General features: G+C 57.0%; 1 protein-coding gene across 1 annotated transcript in view; it reads right to left on the reverse strand.

Annotated features, from left to right (window-relative positions):
• Positions 1–6,250: 6,250 nt before the first annotated feature.
• SOGA1 (suppressor of glucose, autophagy associated 1) overlaps positions 6,251–27,035 on the reverse strand; it is a 29,779-nt gene continuing 8,994 nt past the window's right edge. Inside the window, 16 exon segments of the mRNA XM_036395539.2 lie at positions 6,251–11,730; positions 12,677–12,818; positions 12,914–14,354; positions 14,588–14,658; positions 15,029–15,100; positions 15,226–15,477; positions 16,434–16,601; positions 16,841–16,948; positions 17,096–17,326; positions 17,657–17,782; positions 17,936–17,989; positions 17,991–18,056; positions 19,048–19,503; positions 19,505–20,266; positions 22,875–22,937; positions 25,413–25,571. Of these exon segments, the coding sequence (XP_036251432.2) occupies positions 11,702–11,730; positions 12,677–12,818; positions 12,914–14,354; positions 14,588–14,658; positions 15,029–15,100; positions 15,226–15,477; positions 16,434–16,601; positions 16,841–16,948; positions 17,096–17,326; positions 17,657–17,782; positions 17,936–17,989; positions 17,991–18,056; positions 19,048–19,503; positions 19,505–20,266; positions 22,875–22,937; positions 25,413–25,571 (4,200 nt within the window). The 3' untranslated portion in view covers positions 6,251–11,701.

Here is a 27,035-nt window from a genome sequence, read left to right on the forward strand (position 1 = left end):
GTGGTGTCCCCCTGCCGGCCACATCCCCACGACCACCGATGGCCTCTGTCATCAGTGGCCCCTGTCAGTGGTGTCCCTGTGCCAGCCATGTCCCCACGATCTGTGGTGGCCCCTGTCAGCAGTGACCCCCTGACAGCCACGTCCCCGTGATCAGCGGTGACCCCTGCCACTGGTGTCCCCCTGACAGCCATGTCCCGCTCTCAGTGGTGTCCCCTGTCACTAGTGTCCCCTTGACAGCCATGTCCCGCTCTCAGTGGTGTCCCCTGTCACTGGTGTCCCCTTGACAGCCATGCCATGTCCCGCTCTCAGTGGTGTCCCCTGTCACTGGTGTCCCCCTGACAGCCATGTCCCGCTCTCAGTGGTGTCCCCTGCCACTGGTGTCCCCCTGACAGCCATGTCCCGCTCTCAGTGGTGTCCCCTGCCACTGGTGTCCCCTTGACAGCCATGTCCCGCTCTCAGTGGTGTCCCCTGCCACTGGTGTCCCCCTGACAGCCATGTCCCGCTCTCAGTGGTGTCCCCTGTCATCCCACAGCCCCCTGTCCTCACCATCAGCCCTGTCCCCCATGCCAGCAGTGTCCCCATTTAACAGCCCAGCCCTGTCAGCCACCTCTCCCTTGCCAGCTGGAGTTGTGTCCCCTCTGTACCTGTCCCTGCCACTTTGCCAGGCAGAGGGATTGAGATCCATGAGCTCCTCTTTCACCAGCCCCAGCGCAGGCCAGCAGGTATGGCCACACTCTGTGCCTTGTCCCCATGCAGAAAACAACTTTTCTCTGGATCCATGGCCTTCCACTTCTCCTCCACTGAGCTGTATGCACACAGCAAGCTGTGGCAGTCCACTGAGCACCTTCCTCCTGCAAAAACTTTGTACAGATCTCCCGAGGTAGTGAGAAATTAAGCATTTTTTTCCCACTGCTTTTCGCCAAGAAGGCAGCTAAATGCTGGAACAGGAGCCCAAAGTAGGAGCAGGGTCACAGTCCTTAGACACAGACAAAATTCAAGATAAGCTCCTGAGCAGCCATGCCCATTGGAGCAGGAGGCTGGAGCTGGGGTTTCCTAAGGACCAACGTGATTCCAAGAGTCTGGTCTCAGAGCAGAAGTTGCCTGTGGTTGTACCTCCTGCAGCAAACCCCCTGTCACCCCAATCCTTAATATCCCCTGTGTTGAGCCCAACTGCCCCAACAGCATTGCCTGCCCCTATGACATTGCCTGCCAAGAAGATATTTCTTAGGAAGGCTGCCAAAACCTCAAATTCCTTTTCTCCTCTAGGGAACTCACCCCTTGGAGCAAAGCACTGCCGTGCCCAGGCAGCCACCTGCCCTGGGAATTTCTTGCTGCTTTGGGCCAGGGCCAAGGAGCGCTCAAAAGATCAAAGTGCATAAAGTTGGCACAGTGTCAGTGAGCAGGTACAGCCTACTCTGGTATCCTTGGGTTTTCCCAAGTGCTTTTGTGCACTCCCTGGGAGTGTTGCCCTGCTCTAGACTGTAGGAGGCACAAACCTGTGGATGGGTGAGCACTGTCTGCCACTCCAAGCAATGTTCTCATCAGCAAAGAGGCCAGAAACAGTTCTGCACACAAAAGCAGCAGCGCTGGTGTGTGTTTTTCATTAAGGATGTTCCCTAGTTGTGAAGGGCACAGCTGTGCTGCAGCTCCCTGCTCTGGTGTCAGTTTGCTGCCTGCCCACACTGCTTCAGGGCAAAGGTTCTTCTGTGACCCCTTGTGGAGGACACAGCTGGTTTGCTCCGAGGTGAAACCCAGGAGTAGTTCAGGTGATACCTCCCTCCATGGACTGTGTCCTATGGGCAGTATCACTCCAGAGATACTCTCTACACACTTCCAACATGAGCTCAGCAGGATTTACATCCCAAATCTGTCAGCCACCCTCACACCATGCTGTAGCCCATGTAATAACAAAGCTTCCTCAGCCAGATAATATAAAATCCCTGTCCTGGAAAGCTACAGTGTGGCCTTATAATATTCATTTTATTATATATATATTATATATATATATAATATATATTTACATAATATATATTTTATAGTATATAAAATATATATTTATATAATATATATTTGTATATTATTATAGCTAATATAATTAATATATTATAGAATTTAAATATAAATAAATATATAATATGTAATATAGAATATATTTTTATAGAATATATTTGTATATAATATATTTATATAGTTTTTATAGTTTTATTATATATTATTTATTTATTTATTTTATTTGACCAAAAATATTAAATTTTTTAAAAAAATCACAGGAAGATCAGTGTGCAGAGTCACAATCTCTATCACATGGATGAAGGTGAAGTCTCCAACACAATTCCAATGCCCAGTTTTAGCCCATTCCTTTTTGGGCTTTCAGCCTGGGATCAGCAGTTTCTGTGGGTAAACCAGTAAGGATACAGCCAAATCTTGCAAGAAATTTCCCTTGACCAGCCAGTGGTATCATTACCTCCAAGTTCCCAATTACAAAAGGTGGGGGTTTTTTTAAGAAAAAGTCATTTTGGCTCTGCAGCCTGGGCCCTTGGACAGGGATATTTTTGAAGCTCCTCAGGAGCTATGGGAATTACACTCCAGCACTCTCCTTGGATCGATGGTCTGGGAACAGCTCCATGAATTTCTGGATACACTTGGCACATCATTTAACACCAGCTGGAAACCACTCTGATCCTCTCCTGAGAAGTGGGACAAACCCTACACCTCTAATGGCCTTCACAAGCCACCTCAAGCTGATAATTTTCTGTTATGAGTTGCTAACCTTCAGTTCCAGCAGCCTGTGTCCCAGGGATTTTGCATTTACCAGCAGCTCTCCAACAAACCCTCTATCCCCCTAGGTGCCAGGAAGGGGCTGTCACTCACCCCACTGCTGGGAAAGGGCTTTGTCACTCTTTTTGTCACAGGACAGAGCCCCAGAACCAGTGAAGAGGTGGTTTGCAGATCTGGGAGGTGCCCTCTCCTTCCCTTCTCATTGGCCTTTTGCTTTCAGTGATTTGGCCAGCTGGAATCCCCCAGCAGCCTCAGTGACAGCATGATTTCTGTCCAGCAACTGTTGCCTGTGAGTGTAGGGCATTCTGAGCCATGAGGCTGGGACAGCCCCACAGCTGTCCTTCATCCAACATTGTCCAGCCTGGGCTGCTGCAGCCAGGGAATTTTGTTCTTGTGCTGCAGCTGTCCAGCCCAGGAAGCTGCCTGATGGGGAGAGGGTGCATCTCCTCTCAGAAAGCACCTGCAAAGCAGAAAATTCCAAATAGCCTCCTATTGTTTCCCCCAGCTCTCTCATGTTCCAGTAAATCTCCAAGCAGCTGTGTGCAGGGTTGGGAATCACAGAGGTGGTACCATCAGTCAGACCCCCATGGCACAAACACAGCCCTCCTCACCTTTTCATTTCAGTGTCTCACAGCTGGAAAACCACAGAATCATGGAATGCTTTGAGTTAGAAGGGAACTTAAAGCTCATCTCATTCCAACTCCCTGCCATGGCAGGGACACCTTCCATTAGGCCAGGTTGTTCCAGGCCCCATCCAACCTGGCCTTGGACACTTTGTGGGTATGCCCAGGCTTCCCTTGGTGATTTTACAGGATCCAGGAAAGGGGCTCCTGCTGTGTGACCTTGCTTTGTTGATCCAGTTCTTCCACCCAGGGCAGTTTGCATCCAGCTGGGCTCCTGCCCTGGGGGCTGGTGTGTGCTGGAGCTGGATGCTGCAGGGTTTGCTCTGAGCTCTCCTAATTCACCAGGCAGTCCTGGAAAATCACCTGCGTGTTAGACTCTGTATTACCTTTTCCTGTAAAGGAATAAAAGTACTTAAAGTGTATATGCTATTGAAATTACTTAGTGTATATGTTAATGTATATTAAGATCTCTTGAAGAGATTCAGAGGGTCAAAAAGAAAAAAAGATACTGGCCAGGATATGTGGTATCTTGCTCAAACTCTGCTTTGGATACTCTGGAAACTTGGGATACTCTGGAAACAGCCTCTAGTGCAGCACCCACAGCAGCTCAGCAGCTGTGGTGGGACCCTTCACTGCATCTTCCCTGACATGAAAGATCTCAGTCATGGAGATGCTGGGGATGGGAAAAAGGAACTGGAAAGTGTGAACTGGTTTGTACACCTCAGACCTCCTGATCCTGGTGGGCTGAGCAGGAGGCAGCCTCACATGGGAAACTTGTGCTAATTTGGGCAAAGTACTTGTCCAGGTGAGCAGGTGACTTACCTGGGGGTCCAAGGGGGTCACAGGGCATTGCCTTCTGGCCTTATTGCCAATAAAAGTGGGAATCACATCCCCATTCATGCAATCAGTGAGAGGATCAGGCAGGAAGGATGGAGTGGAGCAGCAGTGGAGGAAAGAACCCAGGAAGGCACGGAGGAGTCTGAGCTATACCAAGGCACCAGTGTGATGGCTGAGCCTCATGGGCTTGTCTGGAGGAGGACAGCAAGCCACCTTCTCTCCCACTGCCTGTCCACTCCTCCCAGAGCATCTCCTGGGCAGGGCAGCCTGGACCAGGGTCTGGTGAGGCAAACTCAGCAGCTTGGTGTAACACCTGTCAGTGATGCTAATCAGAGAAGGCATCTTTTTATCATAGATCTTACTCTTGGTGAACTTATCACAACAAGTTTGTGCCTTGCATGGCCATGTCAGAGGTACTGGGAGTCTTTATCAGAATATCCCAAAGTGGGAAGGGAAAGATTTCTTTAACCACAGGCAAGGGCAGAGAACTGAGGGGCAGAACAAAAGACTAAAGGATCTGGAAGGAATCACAAGTGACACCAGCAAAAACTCCTGGGACCTGCAGAGCAGGGGTGAGATGGAGTGGGAGGCACAGGAGATGGAATGAGAGGATGTGACCAGGCTGTGGATCTTCCTGCTGGGGCTTTCTGGGTTAATTTTCAGCACACAGCCAGGCTGTGCAGCCCTTCACTTGTGCTGGATGAATCAGCAACTCAGCAGCAGCAGGGTTAAACACCGGGTTCTTCTGTCTCCCCACTGAGGACACTCCCCCTCGTCGCTGGCTGCAGAGGAAATTTTAATCAGCACCGTGATAAGAGCCCTTCAGTCCTGCAGGGAGTTATCAGCTCCTTTGTTTGTAAATGTAACTGCTCAATACCAATACACTTGGCTCTGTGTTCCTGCACTTCCCTGCTCCACAGCCCTTTGGCTCAGGCTGCTCTCTTCCCTCCTGCCACCCCTTAATCAGGGTGTTAGAACAGCCCAGGTTGTGCTGAAAACACAGATCAACCCTGAGCTGTTTCCTTTCTACCCCTGCTGTCACTGGGAGAGAAGGTTCTGAATTTGAGGCTTTTTAAGCTTCAAGGAGTAGCTGATGAATATCAGAGCCTGGTAATTTAGCCCTCTGCAGAGTACAGACAATATATTCATAATCATTCTATATGGAGATGAGCTAGTAATGCAATCAGGCTTATAAATCAAACCCAGGAGACATGTTAGTGCTGTTTGCCTGAGCTTCTCGAGCGATCTATCCACAGGAAAATGTCTGTCTGACTCTTAGATGGGGCCAATTAACTTATAAAGATGCTCTCTCCTCTCACAGTGGCTCATTTGTTTACTTGGGCTCTGCCAGCTGGTGCTATTTTCATTCTGGGAGAGAGGGCCTGGTCGGTAAGAGATTTCTTGGAAGCCTGGGCTGCAGAGAAGGGAAACTGCCTCTCCTGAGGCAGTGCCTTCATCAGCAGCACAGCAAGGAGACTGGGGTTTAATAAACAGCTTCCCTGTGTGAGCTGTCCCCAGGCTTCAGAGCCTGTCCTTTCACTGCCATAAACGTGGCTGCCTTCTTTTGTCCCTGTTTTATTGAGCAGGGAGGGATAGCTGGAGCTCTGGTCATGCCCAGGTTGAGGTGGTGTGGACACAGGAGCACATCCCACACTCTGGCAGATTGGGAATCAGCACCAGTGGGGCTGGGAGGGTGATGCCAGCATCCAACAAAGCAGCTCTGCTCTTTTTTTTGCTTCCTTCTGGCTTGGCCACATCCTGCCCCAGGCCATGTGCTGGCAGCAGGATGGGATCTGCTTTGACTGAGCAGCATTTAAGGTGTGCCGGCAGCCAGGCAGGGCTGGGAGCAAAGGGACAAGGAGTGAAGGGACACGATGGGAGCAGGGCCAGCACGGAGCTGAGGTCGGTGCTGACACCAGAGGGTGGTGTGGTCTCACGCTGGAAATTCACCGCTGGAGACACATCCCTGCTCTGGCACGTTTGTAAGGAGAGGACTTGGAGACAAGCTCACATTTATTTTTTCATAGAGATTTTTAATGTTTATTTTTTAACAGACTCGGTTTAAATTTTTGTTTTCTACAATAATTCAATGTAAAAATCCCAGTACAATATACAACAATTTGAACATTTGGAATAAGAAATCCAGCTTGGGGAGACACATAAGTTCAGCTAGTTCCTAACACAGGTAGCAAATTCCCTCCACCCTCCCCCAGATTTTCCCAGCCAGGAAGGCATATGGGCAGGAATGCTTTACAAATGTCACACCCACCCTATAAAGACACTGGGTGCTGTGTCCCTGCAGTGGGACATCCCCTAGGAAAGGGCATTCTCCCCTCCATGGGATGGCTGGGAGCCTCCAGCATGGCAAGGCAGTTTTCAGTGAAGTGAGGCTGGCTGGGCCTTGTGCGTGAGTGATGTGGGATGCTCTGAGAAGGTCCTGCATGCGGGTCCTGCAGGGTTTGGAGCTCCCTTGGCATGGAGAGGAGACCTGTCCTCTCCTTGGCAGCACTGCCAGCAGCCTGGTGCCCTACTGCAGCTGTAAGGCTGTTGGAAGGGGATGGCCCTGCAGGGCCCAGCCCAAGGGGCAGAAAACAAGGACGATGAAAGATCCCTGGCTCTTGGGTCTGAAGGGACATCTCAGGGATCACTCACTGGCCTGGGAGCTGGCAGCTTTTTCAGGAGGCCTCTTTGGGTTGGTCCATGGTACTCAAGCAGCCTGGGAATGGTCCTGCTTGAACAGCCTGGAGTGGTCCTGCTCAAGTGACATGGAGTGGTCCTGCTTGGGCAACATGGGAAGGTTCTGCTCCAACTACATTGGATGATCCTGCCCAAGCAGCCTGGAGAGGTCCTGCTTGAGCAGTTTGGGGTGCTGCTGATCAAGCAGGGTGGGATGGTCCTGCTCAATCAGCATGGGATGGTCCTGCTGGAGCAGCATGGAATGGCCCTGCTCAGGCAGCATGGCATGGCCCTGCTTGAGCACAGTGGGATGGTCCTTGTGGAGCATGGGATGGTCCTGCTGGAGCAGCGTGTGTGGTGGGTCTGCTTGAGCACCATGGAGCAGCTGCAAGTGGCAGGGATAGTTCTTCATGTCCTACAGCATCCCAAGCAATGCATTCAAAGCCATTCCTGGCCTTTCTTGCCCCTCTTGGAAATCCTTCATTGCTGGAAGTGATCCTAGGGGAATCTAGTCAAGCTGCATGTTCCACATCAGTTATTGCTAATGTTAGATTGGGACATTGGTGACTTTATCTGGCTGAAACCTTTATCTGGTACTGAAACCTTCTAAGGGCAGAGGTCATCCCCTTTTCCCCCATGACCAGTCCAGCTGCACTAGCCCTAGGGAGAAGTGTTTTCTGATGGCAGGAAGGGCCCTTCCTGAGTGCATCAGGGGTGGCTGAGCTGGTAGTGGCTTTCCTGTGTTGGTAAGGGATGGGATATAAGGCAGGAGAAGTGGGAAGAGAAGCAGAAAATTGTAGCTGGAGTCAGATGGGCTGGGAGTAAAAGAGTGCAGGGAGGAATGGGAGAGGTCAGACTGGGAGAAGATTGGAAGTCAGGACAGAGGTAGGAGATGAAGGAGAATGTAAGGCCAGTTAGAGACGGAGCTGTGAGGTAAGGAAGGATGGCTGGAGGTCAGGGAGGGGTGGGGAGGGAAATCGTGAGGTTGGTGGGACACTTAGAGGATAAAGAGGGATAGGAAGGTGGGGAGAAGTGGAGGAGCATAAGGAGAAACAGGGACACTGTGGAAGGCAACTGACACAGGATGGTGAGATAGGCAGAGGTCATGTGTGAGAGGGACAGGGAAGAGGTGAAATTGCAGGACAAAGTATGGGGAACAATGGGAAGTGAAGGGTCACAGGAAGAACTGAGGTGGAGGAAGAAGTATGAGATGGAGGGTGAAGGAGATGGAAGATGGTGGAAAGGACAATGAATATGAAAAGTGAGGTTGGGGAGGATGAGGAGACTGGGCAGATGGTAGGAAGTGGAGGGTGAGGAAGGACAGGCAAATAGTGGGTGGTGTGGGGCATGGGGAAGGATGGAGGACAGTGGGAAGTGGAGGATGAAGAAGGTGGACAAAATCAAAGAGGAAAACAAGAAGAGTGGAGGAAAAGATGGGGGGAGATAGAGAAGAAGAGGAAGGATGAGGAAACACTGTGAGATGGACATGGATGACAGGAGGAACAGAGAGACACTGAGGGGACAGAAGAAGACAAAGACTGGAGGGCAGTGGAGGAGGATGAATGAGGAAATGGGAAATGGATAAGCACAAAGAGGGACTGGAAATGTGGAGGTGGAAAAGGTAAAATTGGGTGAATTAGCAGTTGAAAGGATGGTGAAATGGTGGGAGGGGAGGGTGGATTTTGGGATGGGAAGTGAAGGAGGTTGAGAGAGGAGATAGGAAGAGAGAAGAGGATGAAGAAATGTGGAGAAGATGAGTGGAGGAGGTTGGGGTGAAGGTGGGAGCTAAGGGAGAATAAGCAGGTAAGATGTAGAGGGCAGTGGTGGGGGAGCTGAAGAAGACAGTGAAATGTTGACATGAATATGAAAGGAAAAGCTGGAGGCAAAGCAAGGCAAGGATGGATGGGGCAGGTGAAAGTGAAGAAGGAAAAAACATGAGAAGAAGGTGGTGGTGAATGCAGGTAAGGAACAGGATGTGGTAAATGGAGGAGCAGGTTAGAGGGATGGGAACGAAGTGTGGCAGGAAGACTGGAGGGTGGGATAGGTGGGATATGGAGGGCAGTGGAGGAACAAAGGAAGGAGGGATGGGAGGTGGTGGGTGATGGAGCAGGACAAGGAGGGATAGGATGTGGGAAGTGTAGGAGTGTAGGATGCAGGAGCACAAGAGGGTGGGAGGGGACATGGTGGGTAATGGAGGAGCAGAGCATGGCAGGGAGGGATGGGACACAGCTGATGGCAGCACACTGTCAGGAAGGAGTGTGGAAGGAGGGATGGGATGTGAAGGGACTGGGGAGAACAGGGTGGGATTGGAGGTGGTGAGTGACAGTGGAGCACAAGAAAGGACAGGACATGAAGGAGGATGCAGGACAGGAAGGAGGGACAGGATATGGTGGCTGATGGATGAGCACAGAAAAGGGCAGGACCTGGTGGGTGATGGAGGAGGGTGTCAGGGAAGGATGGGACACAGTAGATTACTGCAAGGAAGGAGGGATGGGTGAACAACAGAGGAGCAGTGGAAAAAGGGTTGGGACATAAAAGAAGATACACAGGAGGGATGGGGTATGGTGGGAACAAGGGAAGGAGGAATGGGATGGAGTAGCACAGGAAGGAGGAAGGAGGGCTGGGTTGGATTAGGGTTGATGAAAGGGCACAATAAAGAGGGATGGAACAAGAGCAGGGGTGAAAGAGATAGGACATGAAGGATGATGGAAGAGCCAAGAAGGAGGGAGGGTTTTAGTGGGTGATGGAGGACCTCAGGGTGGGAGAGTTTAATGGAATGAACCTGAGGGGAGGCTGGGACCAGCAGGTGATCAGGGAATCACAGAATCATTAAGGTTGGAAATGATCTCTGAGAGCACCAAGTCCAACTGAAGGGCACAAGGGCAGGGGGCCATGGGCAGCAGAGGAAGGGGGATGTGGGTGTGTGTGCAGGCTGGGGTGAGCTGTGGGCAGGCTGGCATGGCACATGGCAGCCGTGACAAACACCAGCATCACAGGGACAATGCAGAGCTGAGGGCAGCCTAGTGTGAGGTGACAGTGCTGGCAGTGAGGACCTGTGGGAGTTGACAAGGAGCCCTGCTGGTGTGGCACAGCTGGGGTCAGCACATGGGGATGGTGCCAGGGACAGACAGGTGGGTGAGGAGAGCATGGGACACCATGTGTGGGCTGGGCAGCAGGCAGGATGGCAGGAACAGAGGCACAGGATCAGGTCACCCCACACCTCCCTCTGCAGCAGCACTGCCCCAGACAGGACAGGCAGCACAGTCCCCCCCACCACAGCATGGGAAGGCAGCACCAAGGGTGGGGGTGAGGGGTTGCAGGGCCTTTATTCATCACACAACAAGCAGGCATGACACAGGGGTGCAGGATGGGGTGGGCAGAGAGCCTGTCATCGGGGCAGGAGGTGCCCTTCATGCGACCTTGGCATGGGCTGGTGAGAGGAAGCAGGAGGACAGGGCAGGGGCCAACGGCTTTACCCAAAACACCTCAGGTTTCACCCCAGGCTGGGCACTGGCATGTGGGCAGGGGCAGAATCCATGGAGGGGCTGGAGTAGAATCAGCCAACTCCACACCTCAAGCAAATATTCCCCACAAATTCCTTGCCGGCTTCATCTCAGCCCCCCTGTGAAATGCCCAGCACCGCTATTGACAGAGTAAGACAGAACTGACCAATATTACAAATAATTAAAAGGCAGTTTTAAAAATGAGAAACCACATTCCAAAAAAGTAGAGAGTCTTTTAAAAAAACCAAACCAAACCAAAACCCCGATTATCCATGAAAATGCTAAAAACCACCCCAAAAATATCTATGTACAGCAGGAGATTGCCCGTGGCAGTGCTGGACCCAACTCCTCCGTGGCAGGCAGGGACACAGCCCGGCCCTGGCTGCTGGTGAGGGTGGGCAGCACCCAGCTGGGTGATGAGGGTCCCCTGGGGGCTGGCTGGGTGCTGCAGGAGCAAAAGGCCATGGGTAGTGGGCCTGCTGGGCCCTGGCTGATGCTGGTGTGTCCGGGGACACCGGCAGTGAGCGGCTGTCACGGAGATGCTGACGGAGGCTGCGACGTGGCAGTGATGCAGCAGCTGCTGCGGGCAGGAGAGGGCAGCAGCCTTGGCAGCACCGGCAGTTCTTAGAGAAACTGTGAGATGACAATGTGCAGAGGCCCTGGGAGCGGTGTACAGAGCTCCAGAGTGATGCACAGAGCCCTTGGAGTGGTGTACAGAGCTCCAGAGCGATGCACAGAGCCCTTGGAGTGGTGTACAGAGCTCCAGAGCGATGCACAGAGCCCTTGGAGTGGTGTACAGAGCTCCTGGAGCACTCTACAGAGCCCCAGAGCAATGCAGAGTCCTTGGAGCAGTGGATGGAGCCCCTGGGGCAATGCAGAGCCCTTGGAGTGGTGCACAGAGCCCCCAGAACAGGGCACACAGCCCCAGAGCAGTGTAGAGCCCCAGGCACCTGCAGGCAGCTCCATCTGGGTGAATCCCTGCCTGGGCCCTGGCAGGTGGCTGGAAAATAGGTCAGGCAGCTGCCTCAGAAATCTCTGTTCTCTCCTGGAGCTGCACAGGGGCACCAAGGCTGCTCTGTGTGGGAGTGGGTAGCAGTCCCCCAGCCCCAGGAGCTCTGCAGTGCTGTGGGGGCTGTGGCTGCTGCCCCCTCCCTCCCTGGGTAAGGCTTTTTCTGGTGGTGACAGAGGGATGTGCGGCGCAGACCACGGGCCACGCTGCAGCCTCCCAAACCACAATCTCTTAATCCAATTGGTGCCTCTCCAAAGTAGCTCATTTCGGGATTTTTAAAATGCACTTGGTTTTACATTGCAGGCTGTCCGGAGTTGGGCAGGGCCAGAAGTGGAGATACAAAAAAAAAAAAAAAAAAGAAAGAAAAGAAAGAAAAACAAAAGAGAAATATGTATATTCAGCACTTGGAGAAGAAATAACTACAAGTGGCCCCAAGCAGGGAGGTGGGTGCCAGGCAGGGGTACCACAACCCCTTGGGAGCAGGGGATGTGCGCACACACACACACAGAGGCACAGGCCACCTCTCCCCATGCTGTGCACCCAGCGATCCCAACCTGCAGCTGGAGGAGCCCGGGGACCACCCAGACCCCTGCCAGCAGCCAAGGGCCTCAGCAGCACCCCAAGAGCGGGAGGGTGACCGAAGAGGGCCCCCAGCCAGCCCAGCCCGGGTGAGCACAGGGAGCCTCCCTCCTCCTTCCTGCTGGGGAAGCACACTCAGCCCGCGGCTGATGCAACCGCGCAGCAATCGGGCAATGGGCCCGGGATGCCGCAGGATGCTGGAGCCCAGGCAGGGCAGGGCAGGCAGCAGCCACAGCCAGCACCCTCCATCCGCGGGGTGGGTGCAGCATCACCCCTCGGCCGGTGCTTCCCTACAGCGGCCCAGCCCTCCCTATCGACAGCAGCAGCGCCTCCCATGGCTGCTCTCCCTTTCTCAGCCCTCGGCATAGCAGGGTCTCGCTGACACTCCCGGCGCGGTGGCACCGCCAGGACCCCCGGTGCCGGTGCCGACAGCGGGTCCCTGCGCAGGCAGGAGGTGATGCAGCCACCCTGCCAGGGTGTCCCCGCAGCCCGGGGCTACCTCCGGCTCCACATCTGCTTCGTAAGCGTCCCCGGGGCCGAGGGGACGTTTAGGAGACAGATGAGCCCGCGCCGCCTCCGCGAGGGGCCCCGCGGGCTCAGCGCGGGCGCTCTTCCGGCAGGACAGTGGATGGCAGCCATGCTGCGTCCCCCGGCCCCCCGTCCTCACTCACTCGAGGCCCCCGGCTTCTCCTCTGCCCTGGGGGGGTCCGCGGGGTGCAGTTTGCACTTGGAGGGGGAGTGGCGGACCGCGGAGCGGGATGGCCGGGCAAAGCACGAGGTGAGGGACTGGGAGCTGCAGTCACACGCCGTGTCCTGCAAAGATAGACAGGGCACAGCGGAGTTAGAGGGGTCAGGCACCCTGTCCCCCGCCACGGCGGGACACCCCGGGGGGCTCCGTGCCTCGTTACCTCGCTGGCTAGAGCCGAGATGAGGTCGGGGTCCCGCAGGGCTGCGTCCTTACTGCCCTGGCCAGGGGACGAGGGCTTGGGGTCCTCGCAGCTGCCCTGCTTGAGGACCTTCTTGTTCAAGACACGGGAGATGTTTTCGTGGTGGGTGGCGGGGCTGGGGTGCTCGGCTCTCTTGCTCTCCTCCCCGGTGGCCTCCTTCTTCTCCTGGGGGGCAGTGGGGCTCTGCGCCCGCCCGCAGACGTTCCTGAAGAACTCCTGCACGAGGCCATACTTGGGTGCTTCGGGCTTGGCCCGGCTGCTCTCAGGGCAGCCCGGCTTCCAGATGGACTCGGTGCTGCCCGTGTGCTCCACCACGCTGAACAGGCTGGACAGGCCATCGTTGATGTTGCTGAGGACGGGGCTGTCGCGGGTGGTGGTGGAGCGGGCCCAGGCAGAGCCGTTCTGCTTGCTCTGGTGCAAGTTCCACAGGCTCCTGTCCTTGGAGGCGTCCAGCTTGGAGGAAGACCTCCTCTGGAGCTTCGGAGAGCCGTATTTTGGGGAGCAGCACGGCCGCTCGATCCTGGAGTGGACCTTATCCAGGGAGGAGGAGATCTGCTTGCTGCGCACGGACACGAGGGAGGAGCTGCGCGGGGACCAGCTCTTGCCATGCATGCCAGCACCACGGGGCAGGTCGGTCTGCAGGCCCACGCTCACCGTCTGGATGGTCTGTGTGCCCACGTGGGCCAGCCCCACTGTCTGGCTGGAGGTGCTTTTCACCTTCCTCTCGAGCGAGCTGGAGCGGATGGCCTGGCGCACGCAGTTGGTGATCTCCTTCATGTCGTCGCTCATGTTGCCGGAGATCTCCAGGTCGTGCAGCGAGGGCGGGAAGCGTGGCACCGGCGGCACCGCGCTCTCCCCCGCGCCGCCGTCCAGCAGCTCCTGCTGCTGCTTGGAGAAGTTGCACAGCCACTGGCTGTAGGTGCCCTCGGCGCTGGCCGACTCCTCCGGCTCCTTGGGCTTGGCCATGGTGAACAGGAATCCGGGCTCGATCATGATCTTGCCCTCCTTGTTGTGCACCAGAGGCGCCTCCAGCCGCCGCACCACCGGCGGGCTGTAGTAGATGCGGATCCCCGTCTTGTCAGGGGCCGTGTAGCTCCTCTGGATTTGTTTCTGAGCTGGGTCGTGCCCGGAGAGGCTGCTTGCCCGTGAGTAGTCCCAGGAGGAGATGCCCAGCTTCTCCTTGGCCAGGCTGTCAGGGGCAGGTTGTTCGATATTCACATATGTACAGTTGGAGGGAGGAAGGCTGGTGCTGTCCCGGATCCCGTTGGGCAGCATCTGGGTGGTTGAGGATGACTTTTTGCACCGGGCATGGTCACCCAGCCCTGGCACCGTCTTTCCAGAGAGGTAGGGAGAACAGTCGAGCAAGCTTTCAAACTCTGACATGGAGGAAACAGACTTGGTCCTGTGGGAAGTGAGAGGATAGGGATCAAAAGGGGGCAGGGAAGGGGATTGGGGGGACAGCTGAGGCACTCTGCTCCCACCCCAATGGGACCTTCCTGGGCACCCAGTCCTGCTCCTCACAGGGAGCCCTTTGCTTCCAGGACTATCCTGGAACAGGGTTGCATCTCCCCTGTGACTCTCAGGCATGTCAAGCCCTCTATGTTCCAGGGACTATGGAGGCATCAGCACACTCACCTTTTGAGGTTGGTTCCCTTGGCTTCTGCTTCAGAGATTGTCTCCTTGTCTGTGATTTTCTCATTGAGAGCCTAGGAGGGCACAGGAGAAAGCTCCAGAGTCAGCCAAGCACAGGACCAGAGCACAGAGATGGGCTGGAGCTCAGGGGCTGCATCCTGCTCCCCTCCAGCACCACCAGCTTCCCCACACACTGAGGCACAGCAGTCCCAGGACTGCATGGGGCTTGCTGCAACCATATCTATTTAAAATCAGCTTTTTATAACCCCACAGAAGCTCTTGGGGGTTCAGCCATTTCCTTCATGCTCTCATTCTCCTGGTGCTCTCCCTTGCAGCCTCATTTGCTGTTTAAGGGGGTTTTAACTGGGATTCACACATCCTCCCATCTAACCCTTAGCACAGACCTAGGAGCATCCTGAGAGCACTCCACCTTCTCTTACCCACCTCTTTCCAGTTGCTGCCGTGCTTCTCCATTTCAGAGTGCTTCAATGCCCATGGATTGGATCCTTTCTGCAACTGGAAAATGTATTGGTCACTCAACAAGTGCAACACGAGCCTCTCTGGGCAAAGCAAAAGCATGAAACATTCTCGGGGCAAGCAGCAGAGGCTGGAGGACACGTGCAGGATGGGAGACACCATACCTGGTTGAGTTTGTTCTGCAGGTCCTTTGCTTGCTGCTCTGCCTGCTGCTGCTCCTCCTTGAAGCGAGCCAGCAGCTCCACCTTCTCCTGGTTCCAGTTCTTCTCGCTGATCTGCAGCTGCTTGGTGAGGTCCATGACAGCGCTGTAGGACTCGGCCAGGAGATGCTGGTGCTCCTCACGCTCCCTCTTCAGTGCCACCTTCCAGTCTGGCAGCGCACGCTCTGCGATCCCTTTGCCTGCCTTTGACTCCAGCTGTGGGGACATGGTGGTGGCTGTGAGGGACCCAGGGCTCCAGTGTGGTGCTGGACATCTCCAGCCAACAGGCAGGGCTGCAGTGCCAGTCCCATGCTGCCAGGCTGGGCAATAAGCATGTCCCCAAGGACGCGACACACACAACATGGCTTGCTCATGGCACAGCCAAGCCATGGCCAGCCCTGGCTTGCAGCCACATCATGCCAGCTGGCCAGCAGATGGTCACCCAGCAGGACACAGGCTGAATGTCCTGCCTGCCTGGCTGTGCTCCTGCCTGCAGGACATGGCTCCTGGAGAGGGGCACCATCACCTGAGTGGCCCCCAAGGATGCAGCACCAGTGAGGTGGTGCCACCATGGCTGCTCTGCTTGCTTTTGAGGAGGAGATAAGGGAACTGGGGACTCATGCTCTGCCAGGAGAAATCCTGCCTGGAAAGTGCTGGCACCTGTGCTGGGGAGCAGAGCCGATGTACAGCCATGGGCTGCTGCCAGCACAGCATGAGTGGAAACCTCTCAGCACTGGAAGGGCAGGGCTAGGGGACTGGTGGGACTCATCCTACAGGCAGGAGCTTCCCCCAGTGCCCAGGCAGCCCTCCCTCCACCTCCTGCCTTCCCTGCAGCCTTGCATCCCTTCTGCAGCATCCACAGGGATCCTGCACTGTGACTTGGGGTGGGGGAGAGGTGGGCTCTGATACTGCTCTCAGCTGCCTGTCCTCAGGAGGGATGCTGAGCCCCTGTCCCATCCCACCCTCCCCAGACAGAGGAATAAAGAGCATCCTCTGCTGCTCCACAGGCAGATTTCCATGCCAGCCCCGTTGCCATGGAAACTCTCCTGCCTGAGTGGCTGCTAATTAAGATTCCCACAGTGCCACCCTGCTCCCAGCCCAATGCTTGGCACAGGGCACAGGCAGGCCCCCAGCCCCCCAGCAGGCACGGGGGGGGCCCTGGCACTGCCCACCTGGGCGATGTGGCACTTGAGCTCAGCACGCTCCATCTCCCAGGCAGCCTTGGCCTTGGTGAACTGCTGCTGCAGCTCGCTGGCACCGCGCCGCTCCTCCCGCAGCTCCGTGCACAGCTCCTTCAGGGTCACCTTCATGTCTGCCAGAGTCTTGATGCACTCGTTGGGCTGCAGGAGAACAGGGGTGAGCACAGGCAGCACGAGGGGACCCAACAGGCTGGGACTCTGTGGGAGCTGTCCTCTCTGCATCCCAGCCCTGCAGGCTGCTGCCAAGGTGAGGGACAGGGGAAGGCACCATGGCAGGGGACCATCCCCACCCAGGCACACACCCCAAGAGGAGCCGCCAGCCACAGCAGGGGCTGATCCTACCCTGATCCACCCCCTGGGCTTGTGGGGACCCTGCTCACCGTGTTGGGGGTCCAGGTGTCCCCGGCACACATCTTGTTGTCTGCCTGTTGCTGTGGGGCTAGCTCCTCCTCTTCCAGCAGCAGGTACAGCTCCTTCATGCTGTTCACCTGTGGGTCACACCATGGCTGGGGTGATATGGGGACCCACAGCCCCTGGGCAGGGATGGGGGACACCCAAACAGCCCTGGGCAGGACAAACAGGCGTGAGGGACACACCCAACAGTGTGGTCTCCCCTCCATGACAGCCCACTGTACCTCCAAAAAGTCCTCGCCCTCACTGTGCACCACCTTGCCCTGGCGCCAGCGCTTGAGGAACCACTTGAGCTTCATGAAGAGCAGGAGGAAGCTCTGCCTGAACTGCTGTGACTCCTGCACCAGCAGGTTCTTTTCCTGGCTCCAGAACTTCTGCTCCAGCCGCCTCTGCAGGTTGAGGCTCTGCAGCTCAAACTCCCGTCGCAGCAGTGCTTTCTGGTGGTCCTCCTTCAGCTGGGGAGAGATGAGTGGCTCCAGGACAGGCACATGGTGGCAGCCATGTGATGCTTCCCCCCCAGGGCCTGGGCTGAGCCTGGTGCCAGCCCCATATCCCCATCTGGGGGAGCTGCACCACTCTGGAGCATGCTGGGGACAGCAGGGCAACGGGGGAAGCCCTGCATGGCTCCATGTACAAGGAGGAGTGTGCTCAGCCTCGAAAATGGGACATGCTGGGTGTGCTCCCAGGTGACACCCAGGACCCCACATGGGTCATAGGGCTGGAGGTGGCACTGCCATGGGTTGAGGACAGCTGTCTCCCAGGGGCAGAGGCTGTTCCCTACTCACCTGGCAGATCTTCTGTGAGAAGTTGTCCACCTCGTCCTTCCTCAGCTGCCTCTCCTGTGAGAGCTGCTCCTGCAGCCCCCGCAGGCTCTCGTTGGCCTCGGACAGCACCAGCTGCAGCTCCTTCATCTGTAACAGCCCCAGAAGGGGATGGCAAAGCTGGCCTGCACTTCCCCGTGTCCCTCCCTGAGCAGGCTCTGCAGCTTCCCCTGTCCCCAGCTCCCAAAAGGCTGTCCCACAGCCCTGTGGCCGAGGGGACACGGCTCCCAGGCTGTGCCATACCTCGGTGGCGTAGGAGTCGTTCTCCTCAGCCCGGCAGGGTTTGTAGCTCCGGGCAGTGGGCGGGGTCCGTGTCCTTGGCGTGGGGGATGCGGAAAGGGTCGGCGTCCCTAAAATCAGGCTGCTGCATGCGTGGGCAAGTTAATGAGAACAAACCAAAAGAGCGGGAAGGGGAAAAAAAAAAACAAAACAGAAAACAAAACAATGGGTCTCCGAAACAGTAAAGAACTACAAGACAACAAAAAGGATGAGGAGGAGAAGGAGCTTCATCACCATGGCGGGAGACAATGAGGAAACCAAAAGGAAACACAGGATGAGGAGACACGTGGCCTGGATTGTTTGGGGAAAGGGGAAAAAAGAGAGAAAGAGGGAAAAAATGTGCAAACACCAGTTACGGTGCCATGCAGTGACTGGGGGAGACTGGGACCTCGGGCTGGGGGGACCACATGCAGAACAATAGGACTCTGAACAAGCGAGTGTGCTCCAGAAAGGGGCTTGTGCCTGCAGCCCCAACCACCACTGACACCCCTGTCACGAGCTGGGACCCCTGAGGACAGTGGGACAGCAGGGCATGAACTGCTCTGCACTGCTCCAAAGGTGTTCTCCCTTGGATGCAGATTTGCCCTGAAGCCTTTGCTCTCCAAATTACCCTGCCTGGGTGCCTCTGGGGACGGAGGATTCCTGCAAGTGAGTGCCTACAATTTGGGGTGCTTTCGGAGGCTGCAGGCTGCTCTCCTCCCACCCAGCTCATCCCCAACAAGCAAAGAGCTTCTGAGACACAATGTTGGGCTAAGCCAGGGAGAGCAGCCAAAACATCAGCCCCTGCTAAGGTGGGATTGCACCTGAGACCCCTTGGCCATGGGCAGGGCAGCCTTGGCACAACCAGCCTGTGCCAGGGTGCCCACTGCCTCCTGCGCTGGGCACACTCTGTTGGAGCAGAGTCCTACCTTGTCCCCGGTGCCACTGGCATGCAGTGAGGTGTTAGTTTGGATTTTGCTCTGGAGAGGCAGGAGGGAGGTTACAGTGGGGATCAGGGTTTGCTCCATTAAAGCAGGAGGAAACGTGGTGGCAAATAAAGCGGCAGCTGCTGTGAGGGATGTGGGAAGAAGCCATACCTGGAAGTCAGAGGCATGCTCTTTGGTGACATCGTGGCTGCTGGGGCTGGAGAAGGGGAATGAGTCCGCGTGCTCCTTGAAGCCACCGGTGAGGTGGTCCACCTTCCTCACGAAGCAGCCCAGGTCCTGCTGGAGCACGCCCAGCCTCATCAGCAGCACATTCATCAGCTTGGCATCGCTGGGGCTGTCACCACCGCTGCCCACCGCCTCGCCCAGCAGCACCCCCGCACACTCGTTGTCCAAGCAAGCCTTCAGCCCCGAGGTGAACCCGTTGGCATCCGAAATCAAGACATCGATAGCTTTACTGACCAGCGTCGCCTGGTCCCGGATGCCCAGCAAGGTCTCCAGGTCCTTGGGCTTGAGCAGTTTGGCAGGGCCATCGGGCACCTTCCCAGTGCCCAGCCCCCTGTCCTGCGCGTCGGCCTCGCTGCTGCCCACACCATCCCTCCAGCCGGCAGGTGGGCACGCACTGCGCCGAGTCGCCGGCCTCGGCGTCGGTCTCCAGCATGGGCCGGGTGCTCTGGCAGGAGGCCAGGTCGCAGCGCTGCAGGTTGGAGAGCAGCACCCTGTTCTCGTACTGCAGCTTCTTCACCTTGCCGCTGAGCTCGCTGATCTGCACCTTGGCCGTGGCCAGCTCCTCCTGCGAGGGCTCGCTGACCACCGAGCAGCTGTCCTCGGACAGCGTCACGTCCAGCTCGTGCTCCGACTTGTACTTGCTCAGCTCGCTCAGGAGCAGCTTGTTCTGGTCCTCCAGCTCCAGCAGCGAGCGCCTCAGCAGCTCGGCCTCCTCCTCCACGAACTGCAGGTGCCGCCGCAGCTCGGCCACCGTGTCCCCCGCGTCCCCGCAGCCGGAGACGCCCGCCAGGAACCGCGCGTCCTGCCCCGGCAGCTCCCTGTCCCCCTGGCCCTTCATGTCGTCCATTTCCGCCCGCAGCCCGCGGTTCTCCACCTCCAGCTCCACTATCCTCCGGCTGAGGATGTTGGCTTCCTCCTCCACCAGCTTGAGGTGGACCTTCAGCTCGGCCTCGCGGGAATGGGGAGAGTCAGCCAGCTCCTCCACGGAGAGGGAGCTGTCCAGGTCCCCGTACAGGGACCTGTACTTCAGCAGCTCCTCCTTCATGCCGTCGTTCTCCTTGGCCAGCTTGGTCAGCTTCTTGCACATCAGGGCTGACTCCTCCTTGGCAAAATGCAGCTGGCACTTCAGGTCTGCGCTGTCCTCCTGGGGACCCAGAGGGGGTGGTTATTAGACAGATGCTCCCAGGAACCATGGTGATTCCCAGAGAGCCCTGGGGACATGCCACCTTCCTCCTCCTGGCTCTGCTCTTGGAGGAGGAAAAGCTTTGAGATCCATCCTGGAGACTTTCAGGGTGAGCCTGGAGATGGGACAGGATGCCCTGGATGAGGAGACCTTGGGGTCCTGCCCTAAGAAGGACATTGAGCCACCAGCAGGGATGTAAGGACCAAGTCCGGCCTGATCCACAACAGGGCAGAGGGGCAGGGAGAGCTCTCAAGACTCCACAGGGTTATTAAGGCTTCCTCCCCAGAACTGCCACTGAAATGCTCCTGTCAGGGCTCTGCTCCCCTCACTCAGCCCTCAACCTCATCACAGGGCAGAGAAGCTGCTGAGAACCTCTCAAAGTCCCAACCCCCAGCCTTGCTACTACCGCCTTGCCAGGGCACTGAAAACCCGGGCAAAGCCTCAGCACCAGCTCACCAGTCCCTTCCCAAGCCCCTCTGCTTCTCAGAACCGTTTCTCGGTGTGTTCTTTTTTTATTCAGCAGTTAGGATCTTGGCTGTCTGCCCAGACAGACCGTTTCTCTGCTCTGGGAGCTTTTTGGATGGAGGACCAGGATTTCCTGACGTCCAGCTCGCAGCTTCCCGTGCCCTGGGGTCACCTGAGTGCTCTGAGCTGTGTCGTGGTCACTGCCAGGAGGGGACCTGCTGGGCTGTGCCCCTCACCTCCCTGCACCCACTGCAGCTGGGCAGTGCTGGGGGTGGCCAAGCCCTTTGGCTGGGTGGCTGCTGGCCCTGGTTGCCCTCTGCCTGGCTGAACTCACCCCCTTTCCCCTTTCCTTGGCTGGAAAAAACAAGCTGTCCCCTTCCTTGGGTGCTCTGCACCCCCAGCCCCCCAAGCCACACCCATGCTCACCCCAAACCCCACAGCAGTATTTACTCTGCTGACTTCCTGCACTGCTCATAACAAGGCCAGGGGTGATGGAAAGGGGGTTCCCATGAGTTTGGGGTGCCATTTTAGTCCCTAAATGTCCTGCAGTGACCACAGGAACCACCCTGCTGCACTTCCATGCTTGTGCACTGGGACACGACCTCACTAAGGCGCATTAAAGCTGTGCCCCCCTAATTAGGTGAGGAGATTAGGGGAGGGCTGCTGTGGGCAGGGCAGACATGACCTCAGTTCCTGTTTTTCCAGGGGAAAAAAAAAAAAGCAGCAACCCAGTGTGTCCCTCTATGGCATCAGCAAAGAGACACACACAGGTCCCCAAGACCATCTGGAGTGCTCCTGGGGTCTGGGGAGACCTCAGTGTTGAGTCTGTCCCCTCAGCTCTGTTTTTGGGGAGTGCTGAAGCTCAGCCAGCACAGCCAGGCAGGAAAGGGGCCCAGGAAGCCACAGATGAGTCACAGCATCTGAGCCACAGGGCCACCAGCCACAGCTGAGCAGGGACAGGGAGCCCATGGGGGCCACATGCAGGGGCATCTGCACCCAGGGAAGCCCAGAGTTCCTGGAGCATTGGTCCCACCACAGAACTGAGCCCACCCTGCCCCCAAGCTGAAGGGTCTCAGCTCCATGGGGAAGCAGAGGGGGCTGGGGTTGTTTCCTGCCTCAGGAGGAGGCAGATGAGGGGCTTCAGCCTCAGGAAAGGGGTGATGGAAGAGTCCCCTCAACTCAGGGCAGAGCTGGCTGTAAGAGCTCTCTGGGGAATTGAGGGGAAGGATGCTGGGACCATCAGCTGGCCAGAAAGGGCTCTGAAGAATGGAGGTAAAGGGAGGTGATAAATAAAGACTGAAAGGGAAAGTCTTTGAGGGCCTGGGGGGTCTCTGTCCTGTGGCTGCACAAAAGGGCCTGTGCCAAGAAGGACACAGGTCACCCAAACCCCTTGGGCTGCTCAGGGTTCCTGTTGGGAGACACTCAGCAGCGTGTCAGGAGTGTCCTTCCACGGTCTGCCTCCGTGTTCCAGCTTTTGGGGAGCAGATCTGTTCCCTAAAATAAACCCTTCAGGTCTTTTGCCTTTGAAAGAGGATTTTTCCTCTTGCCTTTCTATCCCTGCAACAGCAGCTCTGCCTCTCCAAGCCCTGGTAACAGCATTAGTGAGTCACAGCAGCTCAGCTCAACAGCAAGTGACAGCTGAAATCCTGCTGCCCCTGGCAAATCCCCTGTGAGGGCAGGAGTGGTGTGGCCTCCAGCCATCCCCACAGGGACCCTCTGCTCCCCCCAGACCCTGTGAAGCTCCCAGAGCACCCTCAAGCACAGCTGGAGGGACACAGGCTGCAAGAGCCACAGGAGCAGAAGCAGCTTTGCAATGTAAAAGCCAAACTCCTTCAGCTCCTTACATAGGGAAAGGGTTAAAGCCACTGCTGCTCCGTTGATAAATGAGACAAGGGAGCGAGTGAGGACAAAGAGGATGGCCCAGCACATCAATCCCTCCCTTATGCAGGGGCTCTGAGAGGCAGGAAAGCTCTGCAAAGCCCTGCAAGGAGGGGATGGCGCTGCCATGCCCGGATTTGCTCCTGGCCTGGGCTCAGTCTCCAGCTGATATCATGAGCTGGGGGCTTGGGGGGTCACTGTGCCCTGGGTGCCCTGCTGCTGGTACCTGCACTGATGGCTTCTTCTCAGTCTTGCCCAAGGAGCGAGAGCCCCGCTTCTTCAGGGAGTTCTGCAGGAAGAACAGAGAGTTATGACCCACAGCGATGGCCCTGCACCCCAGCAGTGACAGACAGACAGATCAGTGTGGATAGACATTGGTGCTGACATTCCCAGATGCTCCTGGACCCCAGGAGAACACCCTAGCCCTGGTGGGCTGAGGGAGGCCCTTTGCTTTGAGGGAGCTGGACTGGCAAGCATCACATCATGAGGTTTGGCCAGAAATTCCCCCTGCAGGCAAAGGAGCAGTGCAAAAGCAGGAGTGAGCAGGAAATGAGCCATGGAGAGTGGAGAGGCTGAGTCACTGTCCCTGTCAGGGCTGGATGGAGCAGGGAATCCAACCCCCAGGGCAAGGGACAGCTCTCAGTGTGTGAGATTCCAGGACATTCCAGTGTGGGAGCAGCAGATGATGACATTCCCCATCACCTTCTCCCCAAGCAAGGGATATGTCCTGCTCCCTCAGCAGCTTGATGCTGACTCTGCAGTCAAGGTCACAAGGGGACACAAGGGACAATGTCCAGGCTAGTGAGGACAGCTGGGAGGTGGGGAAGGCAGACAGAGCAATAGGGCAGACCAAAAGCATGGTAAAAATGGAGGTGCCCAGAGCAGAGCCAGTTATCTGGGGAAAGACCCTCAAGAACATCCACAGAGCCTCCCATGAGTGCTGGCTGATCCATGCAGCTGCCCTGGACCTCTTTCCAAGCTGGTGCTGAGGCCCACAGCCAGAGAAAGCAGCTGTGAAATGTAAGCTGCTGCCTGTGCCAAGGTGCAGGGCTCCAGGCTTTCCTATTAAGGCCACGACCATCCCTGGAGCTGCTGGAGCTGCAGAGCCTCTCCCAGGGGCTGCTTGTGCCACATCACATCCCCCTCACCCCCACCCTGCTGGGGACTGCAGCTGGCCAAGGGCAGCCCCAGCCCCAGAGAGCCCCAGGCACAGCACCCTGGGGCAATGTGGCTGTCACTGCTCCACCCTGGGAGCAGCCTTGGGGTCCCCTCAAGGCCAAGCTTGGTGTGGCAGGCTTGGCATGGGGTACCCAGATTGATGCCACTTTTTCTGACCCCTTTAGGAGACAGGAGAGGGGGGAAATGCCTGTGCCTTTGGGAATGATCCCCAGACAATTATCCAGTTATGGGAGAAACCTCTTGGAAGGGAGGAATAATCAGCCCCTAGGGGTGAGTGCAGCCCTGCACAGTCCCTGGCTCTGGCTGCTAACAAGCTCTGCCAGGCTCTGTGCCCTGCAGCAGCAGGGAGGAGGAGGGCTTTTAGCTCACTTTGTCTAATGTTTGCCTAATTAGCACTCTGCAATCAGCGAGTCACCCCAACGCCCTTGCTAGCCTGGGGATGTGCCATCCTGAGCTTGGGGACCATCTCTGAGCCTGTGCCAGCCAGCAGTGTCCCCAGGGCTCAGGCAGCTGCAGGAGGGGCTGTGTCCCACCCCAGCCCCTTCAGCCAGGGCAAGGCAGTGCCTGCCTCTCAGAGCTCCCCACAGAACCATTTTCCCTGCCTGCTTTCCAAGTGAGGGAGAGCTCCAGCCCAGCTCCCACTGCTGCCATTTGTTATTCAGCCCGTGCTCCCAGCTGCAGGGAAACCCATTTCACGGCTGTTAGCAGGGCTGTGCAAGGCACCAGTGTGGGGGATGCTGCTGAGTGTCACCAGCACGGCCATGGCTGACAGGGGATGGCTGCAGCTGGATCCTGCAGCTTCCCAGGAGCTGGGCTCGGCTTTTAGCAGGGATGGCCCCAGAGATGCCGAGCTGCCTGTGCAGGAAGCACAGTGGGGGAAGTGAGAGCCTTCCCTTGGCTGGGCCTCCTCCCCCACACTGCCCAGATGGCTCAGCCAGAGATGCATCCCAGGCTCCCCGGGGACCAAAGGCATCCTGGGCAGTAGGGAAGTGGGTTACAAGGGCTGCAAGGGATCTCAAGTCCATGCTGTCACCAGGATGCCTTTCCTGTCACCGAGGTTGACACAGATCCCAGCCAGAAGCTGGTTCCAAACAGAGCACGACATGGAGTGCCCTGGACCTGTGCATATGGGTACATTTGTGACTGCCCAGGACACAGAGGGGATTGTGCACCCACCCAGCTCCACAGCACCACTGGGACACTGCTGGGACCTGCAGGATGTGGTCAGGATACAGCCAGCACCAGGCACTGTGCCAGGGCAGGGACCCCACACATCACTTGGAGCTTTGCCCAGATGGAATTGGGCAGGGCCCAGGGGGCTGGGCTGAGCAAGTGGCCAGGGACATATAAAGCGTCCCCAGAGCAGTGGGGAAGTCCCACAGCCCCCCCTGGCTGGGGCAGAGCCAGCAGGGAGGGATGGAGCACGCTGAGGGCAGGTGCTGCTCGGGTTTCACAAGCATCTGTAGCACGGTTTGGGTTTCAGTGACTCAGGCAGGGCTGGGGGTTCCCATGATCCAGGGCCAGGACACCTGCTATGAGCAGAGCCTAGGGAACACCTCCTGGTCCCCTCCCATGTCCCACTCACCTCTCTGAGCTTGTCCATCTCGTTCTGCACCACCTGCTTGGCCAGCTCGGTCTCGATGAGCCGCTGGCGCAGCTCCTCGTTCTCCTCCTCCAGCCGGATCCTCTTCTTCTCCACCACCTCCAGCTCATTGTGGAGCCGCACAGAGACGTCCTTGGCCACCTGGGGACACGGCAGGGCTCTCCTCAGACTGGGACTCCAGCTCCTGGGCACCCACAGTCCTCATGAGGAGATCACCAGGCAGTTACTGAGACCCTCTGGAGGAGTCTCTGTCCCCTCAATCGTGTGCTGTGACTGTTCTTGTTCCTTCACCAGCTCCAAGGCTGCCCTGCATCCACATTCCCTGGCCAAATCCTGCCTTCCCCAGCCCTAGCATGATGCTGGGAGACATTATTCACCTTTTTCCCATACCACAAAGCTGGAGAAGCCCCCAGCAGGCTGGAAGAGCTGGTAGGCAGTAGCAGAGCAGGCATCCTGTCACTGCAGGCAGCTGGCCAGGAGAAAGAGGAGCTGCTTCATCACATTACAGAAAAACCAGCAGCTGCCCCAGGGTGAAGGGTGCCTACATCCCCCCCAGAGCTCCCCCTCTCCAGATCCCTGCACAGGAGCACTCCCCAGCATAAAGGGAGCTTAGTAACACAAAACACACGCTCCTGCATTTGCAGGACAGCAAAAATTGTCCCAAATGCCACTGGTCTCCTGCACAGCCTGGGATATCAGCACTGTGGAGGCAGCAGCAAGCCCTGCTGCAGGATCTCAGGCCATGGGGCTGGGCTCCTGCTCTCCTGAGGATGGGCTGTGCTTTCTTTCCCAGAAAGGGAGAAGCTGGAGGGGGTGTTTTTGGCAGCAGCCACCCAAGCTGAGGGGGGAGCTGATGGGTGGTTTGGGGAGGGGATTGGGGCCCCAGCAGGGATGGGCAGCAAGGAGGGTTCACAGCCCAGCACTTGTGGCACGTCTTGGCTCCAGGACTGGCTGTTTTCTGCTCAAAAAACAAAGTTAGTCCTCGAGCTGTTGCACATCCATCCCGAGCTGTCTCCGAGTGCCACCGCACCCCCTCTTGGCAGCAGGCTCGTTGGTGAGAGCCCTCAGCAAACACTCACCAGGCTCCTGGAGGGCAAAGCAACGTCACCCTGCAGAAATCCTCCTGTCCCTGCCCCAGCCCCACGTGCCACCATGCCTGGGGCTCTGCAAGGTTTTCCTGAAGGCCGAGAGAAGCAGCTCCCAAGCCTGCAGGGTCCCTGTGCTCCCTGCACACTCACGATGTTCCGTCCTGCAGTGGTGGCCCCATTACATCCCCACAGGAGCAGGCTAAGGGAGCTCAGCCCCAGGGCACAGGGCTGGGCTGGGCTCCAGCCTGCTCACGTATGGCACATTCTCAGGGCAGTGCTGGCCCTCTCCACCATCAGGACCCCCTCAGACCACCTGTGAGCTGAAAGCCCTGCTCCCCACTTCCCACATCAACACTGCTAGCAGGGAATTATAACACCTCCAACAAAACTGCACATCACAAACTGCACATCCTCACAGAGCTCCCTGTACCCCGACATCCCCTGCCACCCCCATGCCCACAACTCATCAAAGCCCCCTGTGGGGGCTGTCTGGGTGGGGAGGTGCCCTCCCAGGCTG

This window comes from Molothrus ater, chromosome 17 (genome assembly GCF_012460135.2).
Source record: "Molothrus ater isolate BHLD 08-10-18 breed brown headed cowbird chromosome 17, BPBGC_Mater_1.1, whole genome shotgun sequence".
NCBI lineage: Eukaryota > Metazoa > Chordata > Aves > Passeriformes > Icteridae > Molothrus > Molothrus ater.